At 38.8% G+C, this 16,473-nt stretch overlaps 1 protein-coding gene and 1 non-coding gene across 4 annotated transcripts in view; both read right to left on the reverse strand.

Moving 5' to 3' along the window:
• Nucleotides 1-16,473, reverse strand: part of TNPO2 (transportin 2) — a 36,691-nt gene that overhangs the window by 15,552 nt on the left and 4,666 nt on the right. For all 3 annotated transcript variants that reach the window (XM_007420964.4, XM_025168604.2, XM_007420965.4), the window contains exons 4-16: nucleotides 15,686-15,835; nucleotides 14,637-14,743; nucleotides 13,557-13,690; nucleotides 11,467-11,548; nucleotides 8,352-8,474; nucleotides 7,910-8,028; nucleotides 6,641-6,701; nucleotides 5,495-5,663; nucleotides 4,879-5,031; nucleotides 4,498-4,723; nucleotides 3,394-3,565; nucleotides 931-1,017; nucleotides 520-627 (exon numbers count right to left, since the gene is read on the reverse strand). In XM_007420964.4, the coding sequence (XP_007421026.1) occupies nucleotides 520-627; nucleotides 931-1,017; nucleotides 3,394-3,565; nucleotides 4,498-4,723; nucleotides 4,879-5,031; nucleotides 5,495-5,663; nucleotides 6,641-6,701; nucleotides 7,910-8,028; nucleotides 8,352-8,474; nucleotides 11,467-11,548; nucleotides 13,557-13,690; nucleotides 14,637-14,743; nucleotides 15,686-15,835 (1,691 nt within the window). The remainder of the gene's footprint in view (nucleotides 1-519; nucleotides 628-930; nucleotides 1,018-3,393; nucleotides 3,566-4,497; nucleotides 4,724-4,878; nucleotides 5,032-5,494; nucleotides 5,664-6,640; nucleotides 6,702-7,909; nucleotides 8,029-8,351; nucleotides 8,475-11,466; nucleotides 11,549-13,556; nucleotides 13,691-14,636; nucleotides 14,744-15,685; nucleotides 15,836-16,473) is intronic.
• Nucleotides 3,744-3,816, reverse strand: LOC112541041 (small nucleolar RNA SNORD41). The gene has a single exon (XR_003085074.1). It is a non-coding gene; the product is annotated as a small nucleolar RNA SNORD41 (small nucleolar RNA).

Genomic DNA, 16,473 nt, shown 5'->3' on the forward strand with positions numbered 1-16,473 from the left:
AAATCATTTACTGCAAAGAAAATGTGACACCTTAACTAGACTTCAGGTTTTCTTGAACAGACTGGAAAGAATAGCTCTGCTACTAAAAGGGGTGTACCATTTGCAGCTCCCAGAGGCCCTCCAGAAATTTCCCCTGAATTGTAATTTTTGACATGACAGACGTAGAAAATTAGTAAAAATACAGTAATATTCAGTGTATTTAGCTTAATTTCAATTAAATCTAAATGAACTCATACTTGAATTTTCTCCTAGTTCCACTACAGAATGCAGCCCACACCATCACTCTCAAAACCAAACAGTCCTTGGCCTGAAAAAGTCTGCGCACCCACACATTAAAGCAACAGACTGGGAAGTTAAGATTCAGGCAACTAATTGATCAAAGATTTTTTATGATGAATTAGTCTGCTATCATTACTTTGCGTCCACTAGCAAGCCCCAGTGCCAAAGCATAAACAAGTTTTAGGAACTTAGAGCAGTGTCTGAGAAGTTTGTTCTATGTATAGTAAAGTACTACCATACCATTGCTTGAGCCAGGGTCTTCTGCACAAGTGTTACACAGCGCTGGTAGACAGGTTCACAGTATGGAAGGAAGCCACTTTGCAGAGCAGTTGCTACAGATGACAAACACTGTAGAAGTGAACAGATAGTGACTGAAAAGACATGCATGAAAGATCATGTTGCATGTACATTTCTGTACTTAAATCATGAGTTCAGGAATTTGAGTTCAAACATGAAAGTAAATAAATATAGCATCAGTTTGCTCTCAAGATGTAGTTCCACAGAGAATAGGACCTACAGGCAAGGGTAAGACACCTTTAAAGTTAAACAGAAAATCAGATAAGCCAGTTTTTTACACACATGGACATTAATCATGACATCTGAGGCACTAAAGCCCACCCAGATATAATTAGTAGTTGACTGGCTACTTACTTCTAGGAGAGGAAAAAGATCCTTATCCTCATCCTTCAGCTCATTCCATTTCTGGATCAATGGAGGCATCAATTTTTGGATATATTCCTGGGGAAGATAAGATAACTTACAACCACATTTCAGTTGGAACCAGCCCAGAATCTTTAGAACTGAAAATCATTCAATATATTATGGATTCAAATGGCCTATATTTTAATTTGTCATAAATGTTTCTGGTGTTAGGATTTCTGCTAGAATTCCAGTTTAAATGAATGTTTACCAGACTTGCAAATGGTACTAATCGCATTGATAGGGGAATCTTTTCACAAAAATATGAGTAGCAGACAGAAAACAGTAAGGTCTAGAGAAATTTCAGTTCTTACTCTTAGCATCTCACTTTTGAGATTTTGATTATAATAAATAAATTAAAAGAGAAGTGATTAAGCAACTGTCCAGGAAGGATCCAAGCAACTGAAAGTTGCTGTTACCTTTCATCATATATACCTGAAGTGGGAATCTATAGCCCCTCAGTTGTTTCTAATGACAGTGACCCCTCCACAATCACCATAGAAAGATGTTTTGAACTGCAGTTCAGTAACATCTGGAAGGCCACAGGTTCCTGATGCACTTTATACAGAGTCAGACCACCAGCCTATTCAATATAGTCTACAGGTAGTCCTCGATCTACAACCATTCGTTTAGCGACCATTTGAAGTTACAATGGCGCTGAATGAATGGTGGTTACGACCGGTCCTCAGAGTTCTGGCCATCCCAGCACCCCCATAGTCACATGATTGCAATCTGGGCACTTGGCAACTGGTTTGCACTTGCAACCAGTTGCAGCCCCCTGCAATCACGTGATCACCATTTGCAACCCTTCCTGCTGGCTTCCCCAAAAAGTCAACCCCCGAAGCCGGCAGGGAAGGTTGCAAGTTGCTGGGGAAAGTCTCCCCCACCTACATGCCCTCCCCCAGTCCCTCTGTGCTCATGCCACACCATCACTTGCGCACCCCCATGCACTCTCTCTGACCTACACCATGCCTCTCGCACCCCCTTCCCAACCCATGCTATGTCTCTTGTGCACTCTCAACCCAAGCCACTTGCGCACCCCCACGCACCTTCCCCAACCTGCAACTCTTGCATACCCCCCTTGCACCCTTGCGCACCTTCCCCAACCTATTCCATGCCTCTCACACACACCTTTGCATCCCTGCATACCTTCCCCAACCCATGCCACATCTCTTGCACCCCCTCCCCGACCTCCACCTCTTGCGCAGGCCCCTGCACCCCCTCCCCAACCCTCCCCCACGTTCCTGCATACCCCCTCACTCCCTCCCCCACCCGGCAGCAGCCACTTACCTGCCTGCCGGCCTGGGACTTGCAACTTCCTGCCAGCTTCTCTGCTGACTTTGGTTGTGGGAAGCTGGCAGGAAGTTGCCTCGCCTAATGACCGTGGAATTTGGTTAACGATGGCAACCGGGACTGCACGGATTGCTGTCGCTAAGTGATGCAGTCATGCTTTATGACTGCATCACTTTGCAATGGAAATTCTGGTCCCAATTGCTGTCGTAAGTCGAGGACTACCTGTATTTCAGCATGGGCACAAGGTAAACTTTGACCTATTAACAGATCTCTGAATGATTTGCAATAGAACAGCAAGGATTTCCAACTTCCACTTATTTAACATTGGCAATAACATTGCTCCTCTCTTGCTCTAAACTCAGCGTAACTATAAAAAAAGCTCATCATAAGTGATTTTTTTGTATGGAAGAACTATGAAGTTCATTCTATCCTGGTTCCAAAAAGATTCCTGGATTCAAGAGGGGATTTTTTTTTCTAAATATGTATCTTTTACCTCAGACTCTGCGTAATCCTGGTCTACTCTACCTTAGAACCTGGACTACCTTGAGATCCTTTAACTGAAGATGCCAAAGACAGAGTGTGGGATTTTCTGCACACAGGGTAAGATCTCTTCCATTGAGCTATTTCCCCTTTCCATCAAGTTCTTCCAGTCACTAGGAAATCTCCTTGTTTTATCTGCAGCGTCAACAGTCGTGAACTGAATATTTTTCTGCTTTTCTTTTCCAGAAATCCCACCTGTGGGACATTAGCATTAAGGAAACAGGTTTGGTGGAAACCCATGAACTGTAAAAGAGGCACCCCACTATGGTTTACCCTCTTTTGGTTGAGTCAGATGCCTACCTATACTACCACCAAAAGTTTATCATGGAAGATTACATTTAACTTAAGGATTTCTGTTTTAAAGAAAACAGACTTAAGTAGCAGGTCTGTTTTCCCCTAATGTTATGCTTTTGAGCAGAAAACAAAAAATTACAGCCTGGATTTGCCTATATTCAAGAATCCTGGCACTAATGGTATTTTTATTCAAGTGAGAAGAAACAGGGAGACAGGACAACTAATCACAGTCATTAAATGCTAGCAGTTTCTCCTGACACTGCTGCCAATAGGAAAAAAAGCACTAACCGGCTGGTTGAGGTGGTGTCCAACAGAATCAGCCAGAGTGCCAATTGCATCGTACAGGATCAGCAAGTTCTTGTGCTGGTATTTTCCAAAAGCAAAAACCAAAGTATCCAGAATGAAACTGAGGTATGGAACCAGTTCTGTGCAAGCTTCTTCCTCAAGGGTGGCAAAAGCACTAAAATGAAAAATATAAGACAGTAAGTGGGGAGTACAAACCAAAAGGAGAACAGCACCAGGAAGTGAACAGGTAGAAATGAAAAATCAACGCAATACCTGTTCCTGTTTGGAGAAACGATTAGTTGTATTGTACCAGCCTAATTACTATCTTTGATCTGAAATATAACGGCATTTCTCTGGATCACATAGTACGAATACAGGACTCATCACATGATAGAGCTCAACCATCAAATTCTTCATCATATCCAAAGAAAGCCCTAAGATGATAGGAAAAAGCCTAACAAAGATAGTTCTATAGCTTAGACATGCTTTAGAATATGGGTGACCAACCTACACAGCCCTTAAGTTCTGGATGCATCCTGGCAATGGAACAATTATCATTTCCCCAGGGCTTCCTTCTCAGGATTGGTAAGAGGCAGGCAAAATGAGGCTATTCTCTTCCAAGAACCCACCATAAGATTGCTACTTTCCTGCAGACAATGGCAAGTGGGAGTCATGATCTGTTCCAAAAATGCCAGAAATAATGGGCATTAGAATATATAGCACCATATGCAGTATTCAGGGTCCCAAAAAAATCAATTCATGCTACAGACCCTAGTTTTGTTCAAGGCTACAAATGGTGCCTTAAGGTATGAACATACCCTTCTTAAGCATTTCTAATCTCCCCTTCGAGCCTAGCAGATAACAATAATCAGCTGGGACTCTACAAAGGCATTTCTACATTTAAGCAGAGAGAACTGTAAGTGGCAAAGAATAATCAATGTTCCATTCTGAATTTTAATTATTAGCCAGTTTGATTACAATTTAATAGAAAGGTAAGAGACAAATAAATAAATGAGAAATATATTTGTGCCAATGGGGAAAAAAAAACATCTTAAGTCTCCAGTGCTGTCCTTCACAGATAACTGAAGCATTCCAGGAGCAGATTACCTGCAAGCAGCCTCCTGAACTCTTTTGTTACTGTCAAGAATCCTTTTGAGCAACTCTGTCATCAGAGGCTTGAGATACATGTCTGGGGGTTGGCTGACAACCCAATGTGCATAGCGGCTCAGGGTCCAGCAGGCAATGGAACGCACAAGGGCCTTCTTGTCAGACAGACATTGGATCAAGTGGGGAATCAGCTCAGGAAGATAAGGAACCATGCCCTGCATGCATCCTAGAAATGCAAAAGATGTCTTTAGCATATGATCTAGACTTACTCAGGCAAACTTATTAAAACTGTCAAGTCCATTTTTTTTTAAAGTGGTCACCAATGTGCTTGACCCTTAGCAGAAGCAAATGCTGGTTTAAGTTAATAATTTCAGGATTCACCTTCAGCAATGGCCCCTAGGACAAGGATTCCAGACTCCTTGATGACCCACTCAGGATGGAAAAGCAGCCCCTTGAGTAGCGGGAGCAGATGTGGGAGGAGCTCATCTCGAAAGACATTTGCCAACACATCAAGGGCAGCAGCAGAACACTTCCCTGTAAAAGAAATGGGGCCATGTCACAGAAATGGCACAAATTCTGAAAGGAGAGAAACTTTTTACATCAACTTCTCCACTAAAACCTGTTACTTCAGCAATTCATTTATTATTTCAACAATATGCATAATGGAAAATTGAATAAAGTTATACGTTCTTGTCTCAAGCCCCCACCAAGATGATGTAAAATTAGTGATAAAAAAATAGCAACATAGAAGAGTAACAACTAGTTCCCAGTAAAACTTGTTTTCAATATCTAATTATCATCTAATTCTATACAACAGCTGAGTAGAAAAAGCATAAACCATTTCACATACACAGGACTATAATTTCAAATTCAAAAATGGTCAAGCTATAGCACTCTCTCCATTTGACCCAGGTGCACTACTTGCCATAATCCATAACCCTGGCATTTTACTCCTCTCAATCCCTAGAGCATGGCTTGATACTAATCCCCTACGCACTCAGATTCCAGTCAGACAGTGTGTCATCGTCATCATCCTCATCCTCGCCATCTTCCTCATCCTGCAACCGCTCCTCTTCGTGCTGCAGAGTAACTGTGCGTGATTTATGAAAGCGAGGTTTGATATCTTGCTCACTATCTGGGATGGCTTCATCCTCTTCCACATCACCCTGCAAGTGAGGGGAAAGAGCCTATGGAATCCCATTTGATAGGGAATCTCCCTGCTAGGAAAGCATTACCTTGCAAATACTGTATAGTATTTCAGTGGTTCCTCAGTGTAGGACCTGAATTATTCTCTGAAACCTACATGGTCACTCTCTGTATAGAATAGATCCATGTAAGAAACCAGCAAGACCATGAATATCATGTTTAGTTTCAGCCATTTGTTTTTGACTGATGGGAAGTGAAATTATGAAAATACTTCAATGACAACTTAAACTTTGATAGAGTGAGGTAAACTACAAGCTTCTCAAGAGGCTTCAGACAATGCTTCCATGGATCAGACAGTACGAATATAACAACCCATCACTGTTGTCAGGTTGAAGGTCATGCATCATTTCCATGAATGCATTTGCTCAGTCTTTTCCTTGTGTATACAAATATGTAATAATTTGTTTTTAACAGGTGAAAAGCCACAATTTCTGACTTATAGCAGATAGCACTTTTGTTATCTGGTATATAAATTAAAAGAGCCAGTTTGGTGTCATGGTTAAGGCATTAGGCTAGAAATTAGGAGCTGTGAGTTTTAGTCCTGCCTTAGGCACAAAGCCAGCTGGGGGACCTTGGGCCAGTCACTTTCTCTCAGCCCTAGGAAGGAGACAATGGCAAATCACTTCCAAAAAACCTTGCCAAGAAAACTGCAGGGACTTGTCCAGGCGGTCGCCAAGAGCCAACACTGACTTGAAGAAACCAGTGTGTATGTGTCTAGCATGTATATAGCATTATATCAGCAAGGATCCTCAGCAGTAACAATGGCATAAAAAGGAATGATGTAGCTTCTGAACCTATTACAATTCAGAATAATATCATTTTAATTAACTTGGCTTACTAAATAACTATGAGTGGTGATAAAATGTCAGAAAAGAGAGAATATAAAGAAACTAAGCAACACAGTATTCCTAAATTGTTTGGATGGTCAAAGAAATACCTTTAACAATATGATGTCAATTTCTGAATATTTCATGCCATTCACCAAAATAGGAATCAATCTGTCAAGAGAAAATGAGAATGAGTAGCTTATCAAGTAAAGTCTTGACTCAGAGTGATACATATAACAGCATCTTTGTCAAATAGGAATGAAAATCTATGAGAGTTCAAAAACACCCTAACTACTTTTTAAAGCAAGGAAGTATTCATACAAGATATCATGGCCTTGTTACTGGGCAAGTAACTATGTAATAGTAAATTATAAAGCACATTCAGACTTAGGCTGTGGTTAAAAAAAAAGCTACAAACATTCTAGGGCAAGACCAGATCTAGTGGGTTAAAAGTACAAAGAAAGTGGTTCAAGCCAGATATCAGAAGTTTCTTACAGTTACTTTGTGACTGTAAGAACTGTTAACCAGTGAACAGGCTGCCACATTATGCGGTGATTTCTCCTTCACTGAAGAGAGACTGGATGGTCATCTATCAGAAATGCTGTAGTGGATTCTGCACTGAGCAGGGGATTGGTTTATGGTAGTTCTAATTCTATGATTCTATAAATCTTCAATCAATTTATATTAATAAATGAGGCGACTGCAGGAATATAACAAGTATACATAGCAATTCTTGGGCAACAGTCTACCAATTTTAAAATATTTTTTTCTTTCCAGTTCCAGAAACAGTGCTCAAGTCTTAGGCTCAGTCCTATATGAAGTATATAGCAATCCAATTAACTTGCCCAGATGTGCAAATTCAATTTCAGCTGATGGAATATGAAGCTAGATTTTCTTAGAAAAGCATGGCCAACCACTCTGCCCCATCTTTGTTATTAATAACTAGTTGAGAGAGAGTTGGTTTGATGAAGTGTAAAGTTTAGTTTATGAGGAGAGATACTATTCATCTGGAATATGGTAGTTGTGGACTATTTCTCCTGAAAATACTCCTTTAAACCAAAGGGACATATATTAACTATTTTCATTTCTATATTCTGTTAAAGTATTTTATTATATTAGTTTCTCTAAGGAAAGACCATAAACATATACATTAAACTATGAAGGCTTAGTTGAACCTCAGATGAGTAAATTTAGCTTAGCAACAGTCAAGTCTTTATTACTCCTCCTTTTTGCACAAAGCTTCTGTTAAGAAAGGATACAATAGCAGAACCATCTATGAGCTTTCACAATGTAAATATCAATAACTTTCTATATGAAAACAAAGTTCATGCATCAAAAGGTAGACAGTGCATTACTGCTGCTGAAGTTAAATTACTCACTGTACTAGATGTGAAGACAGCACTTCTTTGCAGATGGGTTGCTCAGCCAATGTCAGCCAGAATTCACATGCTTCCAATGCCACATTTTCATCACTGTCCCGAGTCCTCTGCAGCATATACTGTAACAGACAAAACCAAGAACATAAAAGTTTTGATTCAAGTAACCACTGCCTTTGCTTTGCATTTGCTGTATCTGTCTTACAGAATACAGAAATTACTGCCAAAATGCAATGTTTGGTTGTGACTTGTCACTTAAGTAGCATAAGCCAGTAAGAATGAAACTTTCTATAGACTAGCAAAAGCAGCTAGCACACATTATCCCTTTCTTGTCTCTGTTCCCACAAAACTGGTGAACAAATATCAACTTCCAGAAGAATGTTCCATAATGCAGGTCAAGGCAAAGAGTATAGAGGTACAAACTTTGTAAAGCAAGAGTACTTACTTGGATGATACTATGCATGTGAGGGATCAGTCGGTCAATTCGCACCTCTAACAGCATTACTAATGCTCTGCAAACATTCTTTCGAACCTCAGGATCTTCATCTACTGCCAAGGCAAACAAATGCTGCCAAGAAGGAAAAAAATAAATTACTTCAAGTCAAGAATCCAACACTATCCTCAACAACTGGCCAAATACTTGGATCTTCTAGAACTGTTGCAGCCTAGGGAGAAAACCTCTCCTCCTATGCAGAAAAACATTACATTCTGTGTTTTTTGTCAATGATACAGAAATGCATTTATTTCGCATGCAACTCAAGTTCTTGCCAAAGCTTAGTATTTCTGACAAGTGGATGCATGGTGATGATGAAGTTAGTAAAGCAAAAACAAGTGTGCATAGGAAGAAAACAGGAAAGCATCAAGGAGGGGCACCTTATACAAGGCCTACCATTTATACCCTATGAACATTCAGGTTTTTCACAGACACTGTCTGCACATTTTCAAGTACAGCGGTAGCACAAGACAACAGAAACACTGATCTCAGGAAGCATAACTAGGGCCATATTATATTTATCTAAGTTTAGGGAAAGGAATACATTGGTATTAAGAACCAAATACCTTTCTCTCTGTACTGGACCCTGTATTTTCTAAGACTGCCTCTGGCCATGGATATGTGACTGCAGTAAAAAGAAATTACTAAGACATAGAAAGCTAAGGATGCAAGTGTTAAAATCCTTATCTTCCTTTAAGAAATCACATTAAGCACTAGACAAAAAAACCAAGTCCCGCTACTGCCTACAATTACAGTAGTAGACAAGTATAACAACAAGTATAGAAGAAAATCTGTTGCTGGGTTAAAGAACTGTTAACTTAATTCAATGACATTCAAACTGTGCTCTGAGGAATCCTGGCATTCCTTAGGATTTTTCCGAGGCCTCCTCAACTTCACATACAGTACTGTGCAGAAGTTTTAGGCAGGTGTGAAAAAATGCTGTAAAGTCAGAATGCTTTCAAAAATATATATTGTAAATGTTTATGTTTATCAATTTACAAAATGCAAAGCGAACAAACAGAAGAAAAACCCAAATCAAATCAATATTTGGTGTGACCATTCCTTGCCTTCAAAACAGCATCAATTCTTCTAGGTATGCTTGCACACAGTTTTTGAAGGAACTCAGCAGGTAGGTTGTTCCAAACATCTTGGAGAACTAACCACAGATCTCCTGTGGATGTAGGCTGCCTCAAATCCTTCTGTCTCTTCATGCATTCCCAGACAGACTCAATGATGTTGAGATCAGGGCTCTGTGGGGGCCAAACCATCACTTCCAGGACTCCTTGTTCTTCTTTATGCTGAAGATAGTTCTTCATGACATTGGCTGTATGTTTGGGGTTGTCGTCCTGCTGCAGAATAAATTTGAGGCCAATCACACACCTCCCTGATGGTATGGCATGACGGATAAGTATCTACCTGTATTTCTCAGCACTGAGGACACCATTGATCCTGACCAAATCTCCAACTCCATTTGCAGCCCCTAACTTGCAAGGAACCTCCACCATGCTTCACTGTTGCCTGCAGACACTCATTCTTGTACCGCTCTCCAGCCCTTCGGCAAACAAACTGACTCCTGCTACAGCCAAATATTTCAGATTTGGACTCACCGGTCAAGAGCACCCGCTGCCATTTTTCTGCATCCCAATTCCTATGTTTTCATGCATAGTTGAGTTGCTTAGCCTTGTTTCCACATCAGGGGTATGGCTTTTTGGCCACAATTCTTCCACGAAGACCACTTCTGGCCAGACTTCTCCAAACAGTAGATGGGTGTACCTGGGTCCCACAGGTTTCTGCCAGTTCTGTGCTGATGGCACTGCTGGACATCTTCTGATGTTGAAGGAAAGTAAGCATGATGTGTCTTTCATCTGCTGCATTAAGTTTCCTTGGCCGACCACTGCGTCTACAGTCCTCAACGTTGCCCGTTTCTTTGTGCTTCTTCAAAAGAGTGTAAACAGCACATCTTGAAACCCCAGTCTGCTTTGAAATTTTTGTCTAGGAGAGACCTTGCTGATGCAGTCTAACTTGTGTCTTGTTGCTGTGCTCAGTCTTGCCATGGTGTACGACCTATGACATGAAACTGTCTTCCACAACCTCACCTTAGTAGCAGAGTTTGGCTGTTCCTCACCCAGTTTTAAGCTTCCTACACAGCTGTTTCTGTTTCAGTTAATGACTGTGTTTCAACCTACATATGAAATTGATGATCATTAGCACCTGCTTCGTATAATTGGTTAATCATACACCTGACTCTAATCCTACAAGATCCCTGACTTTGTGCAAGTGTACAAAGTGTGCAAGTGTAAGAAATGATGCTGGTTTGAAGCCAAAGGGTAGTCACACCAAATATTTATTTGGGTTTTTCTTCTGTTTGCTCACTTTGCATTTTGTAAATTGATAACCATAAACAATTAGAATATGTATTTTTGAAAGTATTCTTCCTTTACAGCATTTTTTCACACCTGCCTAAAAGTTTTGCACAGTACTGTAAGTCAGTAAATACATTTCCAAAAAAATATTCCATTATCTACTACACCTTTTTCCCACTGTTGTACAGATACAGGGAACTCTTGGTGTTTTCCCAGTTTCAGGGAATCTGATCCAGAAACTGCAATAATCAGAAAGAAAACCTCTAGAAGATATTCACAAACTTCTTTTTACTTAAGCTGAAGTAAAAGGAGGGGAACTTACTTGGAAGTGGGAAAGTTCATGGAAGTTAGGAGCTGCAAGTTTTCCCTACCATTCATAAAGAGTTGCAGTGAGTGGGACAGTGTTATAATGATATTACCAGAGGGCTTTTGCCTTGATTTTGAGGATGCATTTTTAATTTTTAGAAGTCTATAAAGTCTATCAGAAGCTTATCAGTTTGCTGTAATTGCTCACCAAACGTACACAGGAAGTGGTGCAAGTTGGAAGGGATCTGGGAGTTGTAAAAAAGGGATTTGGAGACTACCCATCTGTACTCTAAAATTATAATACTGGTGAGTGAGCAAAACACCTAATACATAAATAACCATGGACCATAACACCTTGACTTTCAAAACAATCATTGGCCTAGGTTAATCCCCCTCACCTCAATAAAGGTATCTATGTTATCCATCAAAGCCTGGGCCCTCTCCATGATGAACTGATTGACACAAGCAATAGCATGGGACCTAAAGAATAGAAAAAAACAGCTTTAAAAACATTTGGTTTAGCCATTACTATTCACTTCAGTAATTTACTACCAACATGATATAATCTCAAGTACAGTTCTGGACAATGAATTAATATTTTGCTCTAAAAACAGATCAGACTTAACAAAACAATTTTCTTTACTGACTTCTATTCTGTATTCAAAAATGAATTTATTTGCTTCCAATCTTTGTCTTCTTTCCCCCCAAAAGCCTTCAAATTTAAGGCCCACAAACTAATATTCCTCCAAGCACAACTCTAATTCTACAACAGGAAAAATCACCCTAATTAATAAGTCCTTGCAATAATACCAGTGTAATCATAATGTATGTTGGGGGGTTAGAAATATTACATCTAGAATAAAGCAGTTTCCAAGATTTACAGATACTCATACAATGCAAAATGAGAAGCAAATCTAACTTTAAGAAACTTAGCAAAATTCTATTAAGATCTGAACATTTGTTAAGTATCAAATTTCTTCTTCCAGATAAAGCTGGACAAAACTGAGTTTGCTTATTGCACAAAGCCTTCATGCAATTTACTTAGTGGTGGCTTCACACACAAAGTTGATTTTGATCTATTCAGTAAAGTGTTCTTAAACAATTTCTAAGCATGATGTGCAACCTGGCCAACATGGTAATTTTAGAATAAACAATGGATGATTGTTTCCTAGCAGTCACCTTCAGAGGAAGGAACCATGTTTGTCAATGTCCACTGCATTCCAGTGGAAGAAAGCAAGGTGAGTGGAAGGAAGCAATAGAATACAAAGAGGCAGTGCTCGTTTGTAATTTAATCAATCACGGTATTCTATAATATAAAGTCTGAACTAGGGCACAATTTCAAGAATTAAATATCAGTTTGTGATTTGTTTTTCTCATCTATTTTAATTGCCACTATACTATTAAAAGAATTAGAGTAAAACCAGTAATCAAAACAATAAATTGATTGATTGATACTGTTAAAGCCTACCAAAATAGAAAATATATTTTTACATTGTTAAAATGGTAACCATGTTACAAGGATAGTTTCAAAGATTAAAATATGTCACTATATAATAATAAATTTTCTTTTTCACACTTAGCACTCTGCATGGAATACTCCGAAAAGAATCCTGCTTAGACAAGCCTGGGTATGATAACTAGCACCTTCTATCAACTTTGCTTCTCCATTTATGTAATCAAGGGACCTAGCCAGAAAACGGCAATTAGGCACATTTTCTTAAACTGAAAACTATATATCATTTTTCCAAGCAACCCAGGATGCATAACCCAACTGTCATGTATCTATTATTGCTTACTAGCAATTACTCTATCTCCTATTATGTGCAAACTAGAGACCTATAGTTAATGGTGGTTCCTTGTTAGTTCCATTTCTTGTATGGAGAAAGTAAAAAAAAAAAACACCAGGAATGAGGGAACTGCTTGCACCTACATTGCTTTCCTAATTTATTTCAGCCAGGACTTTTGGCTTATAAGCTTATGCAACTTCTATCTAGATTCACACATTACACTAAACTATCCAATGTTTGGTCTTTTCTTTTTAATATGACTTAGTGACTGTAGTCTGTAAATCATTATTTATGGGTTAACATCATGTGAACCTAGGCAACTGTGGCTGAATTACCCACAAGTACTGTGGTTAATTACTGTGATGAGCAGACCCAGACTGTCAGTGCTCCCCAGATGGGTAAATGTAACTCACAGAATCCCCTATCATGCACTCCTATTGCTGAGAAACTTGAGAATTGGAAGTCAACACATTTGGAGGTCCCCAAGGATCAGAGAGACTGATTTAGATTTCTGTGCTACTTGCCAAACCTACTACTAATTTTGTGATTGACAAAATACTTGAAATTAGAAAGCAGTATGATTTTGACACCAACGAAAAAGCAGTAAGCATATTACATCCACCTTTAATTACTATCTTTAATTTTAACCCAAAGTGGTACATTCCACTAAATGTTTCATTAATATTAAAACAGATACATGCCTAATTTTGGGGCTGCAATGCTTGAAGAACTGAAGGAACTTTGGGATCATGACATTAAGAGGCCGGTTGAGAGCATCGCTGTCCAGGAGTTCAGCAGAATCTTCACAGATTTTCTGTAAGGCACCAAATGCCCCCTATAGAGTATAGTAATATTTAGTACCAAATATATGGACTTGAAAAATAGGCAAAGAGCATCTAAAATTCATTTGAATGCCTGCAGTTGCAGCTTGGCTCTGCTACTCAAATCACTTTTCTACCATGAGCTGTATTCACTCTGTGCCAGAGAAAAGTGACAAGCTGCCAATTTGAAAGAACGTGTTGTCCTACTACCCAGAGCCAGACTTCCTACGCAACAGCCTGGTTATGTGCCATTCCAGTGGCTAAATAGCTAAAGAGATTGCAGGAGAACTATGAATTGGATTGTTCTTAAAAAGAAAAAAAAACCCCACTCACAGTATTTTTTTAATCAGTAAAAACTGGAAAAACTGATACATTCTTAGAATACCCATCTTTCCAAGGTGCAAATGTTTAAGTTGAATTTTTTTTTTACAGACTACCTGTTGCATCTGATGCTGCCCAATGACCTCCTTTGACCTCCTTTTACATACATCCCATCTTAACTAGTTTAATAAGGATTACCAGTAAAGCAGCAGTACTACCTACATCACATTGCCTATAGCAAGAACACATTTATGAAACATAACTATATCTCCCAAAAACTCTGAACACCATCTACTAGTTAGGTTTTTTAAAATGTTTATTTAACTTCATAAGACTGAAATCCTCCAAACACTATTAGAACGAGTGAACTCAGAATAGCTGATTATTGAGTAGAAGGACATAGGATTCCACTGAACAGAAAGTAACTAATATATTAAAAGTTCAATATGTTAATATACCTAGCAATAATTGAAAAATCCTGAACACACTAAATAAAACATCAGACATTCATAGTTTCTGGCAACTCTAACACCAGCCTCCCTAGGAGTATTTCAATGCGAAATCTATACACTATAGCAACAGTTAGACTATCTTGCTGGCTCAAGCCATCAGTTAACTCTGTGCAGTTTCCCCACTCACTTCACATGTGTTGTAATCTTCAGAATTAAGTAAATTGCAGAGTTGGGGCAGAAGCTCTGGCCACATCTGCAGCTCTCCTTTGGAAGCAATTGTTGTTATCAGAATACCTGCCAAAAGAAAGAAACTACAAGTTCAGCTCACAAGCCCATTTTAGATCCAAGAACTTTGATTTTACAATGTTCGCTACCAAAAATGATAGATGAACTTTAGGAAATTTAGGAATTAGGAATACTTAAGACCCTAATTCTGACACAGTCCTGAACTCTACCAGATGTTTCTGTCATCTATTGTTTAATGGAACTGAGAGCTGTAGTGATTCCTCAACTAATGTAACAAGAAAACATTGATAATGTTCTTAAAACCACTAACACATACTAGGAGGACCCATAGGTAACTAAAGTAAAGCGTATAAATCCTTTATGCTACGTACTGATTTTGGGAGCGCCAACAGTTGGAGAAAATGAAACTTTTACAGCTTACATGAAATTAAACATTTTTGCCATTAGAGAGCTACTCTATCCATGCTATGACTTAGGTCTATGCTGACAATTCCAGCTTTACACAGTCTACTTGCTTCATGTCTCATGAGCCCTATCATCTACTCTTTACAAATGCACCTATACACAGAATAGAGGGAAATAAACATGTTCCAATTTGCAGTTAGCTGACAATTGCAAGTTAAAGCACCATCTGTTATTATGGAATTCTGCTTCTAATTAAAACACTTTCCGCACCAATTTTGAAAAGTTATAACCCTTCCTTCCTGAAAACAAACTAACAGCAGTTCTTCAGAAATAATGTTTAAAAGATGGCTGGGAGCATATAGGAGAGAGAAAATAGCATCTATCTGAAACTCTTCGAAGTACCTATGTCTCTACCCAGGATTGGTATGCATAGCTGTCCTCTGTAGTTTCAATCCTGGAAAAAAAAACTACAGCTGCTGTACAGAGTTGCAGACAGATACTATTTTCATACTCCAATATGCTCCAAAGCACTGCACAGACTAATCCTAGTTAGTAATTCATCCTCAGCTTCTCACCACCACTCACCAATTGTAGCTCTGATAAGAGAAGAAGCATCCCCTATGTTATTTAGACACTCTTGCTTAATAAATTCAGCAACCGGCTGGGGAAAACTCTGGTAGTGAGCTTTCACATTGTTCTTCAGGATCAAACCACTCAGAGAACGAGTAGGTTCATCTGTTTTAAAGAGACGATGGATTAGAACTAAATTTTACGAGACATGTTACATTAAAAAATATGGGAACATTTTAGGTATTAAAATGCAAAAAAACAGAGAAATAAAAGGCATCTGAACAAAAACACAGAAAAAACTGGATTCAACAACTGCCTGATTGCCATACACCAAAAGTGTGTATACCATAAAAGTAGTGCAATGAATGTCTTATACACCTACAAGATTATACACCTATAATACTGATATAATTTTGACTGCAAAAATATGTATAGACTCTAACATTTGATCCTGCTATAACTGGATAAAGTTCATTAACCATGCTGTGTTGAAAAGGGTCACAGTTTGATCTTCCATTCAGCCAACAAATATAGCAGTGTGTCCAGATTTTGGCTCTATAATGCAGCTCAATGCTCATGTTCTTTCTTTACGTCTTATATACATTTACAGATTTTAAGAAATTTGATACCATTTTTTGATATACTGAGCTGGGTTACATGAATTTCTATTCATGAGTTACAATGTTTTTTCATGATACATGTTGTCAGAAACTAGCATTTTAAAGTTCTATATGAATACAAAATAATGTTTCAGTTCTTTGCAATCAATGCTTTTTTGATGATCCTCACTGGTTCAGCTATAC

This window comes from Python bivittatus, unplaced genomic scaffold (genome assembly GCF_059951505.1).
Source record: "Python bivittatus isolate LINGU-HERP-01145 unplaced genomic scaffold, Pbiv_v1 ctg000080_np1212, whole genome shotgun sequence".
NCBI lineage: Eukaryota > Metazoa > Chordata > Lepidosauria > Squamata > Pythonidae > Python > Python bivittatus.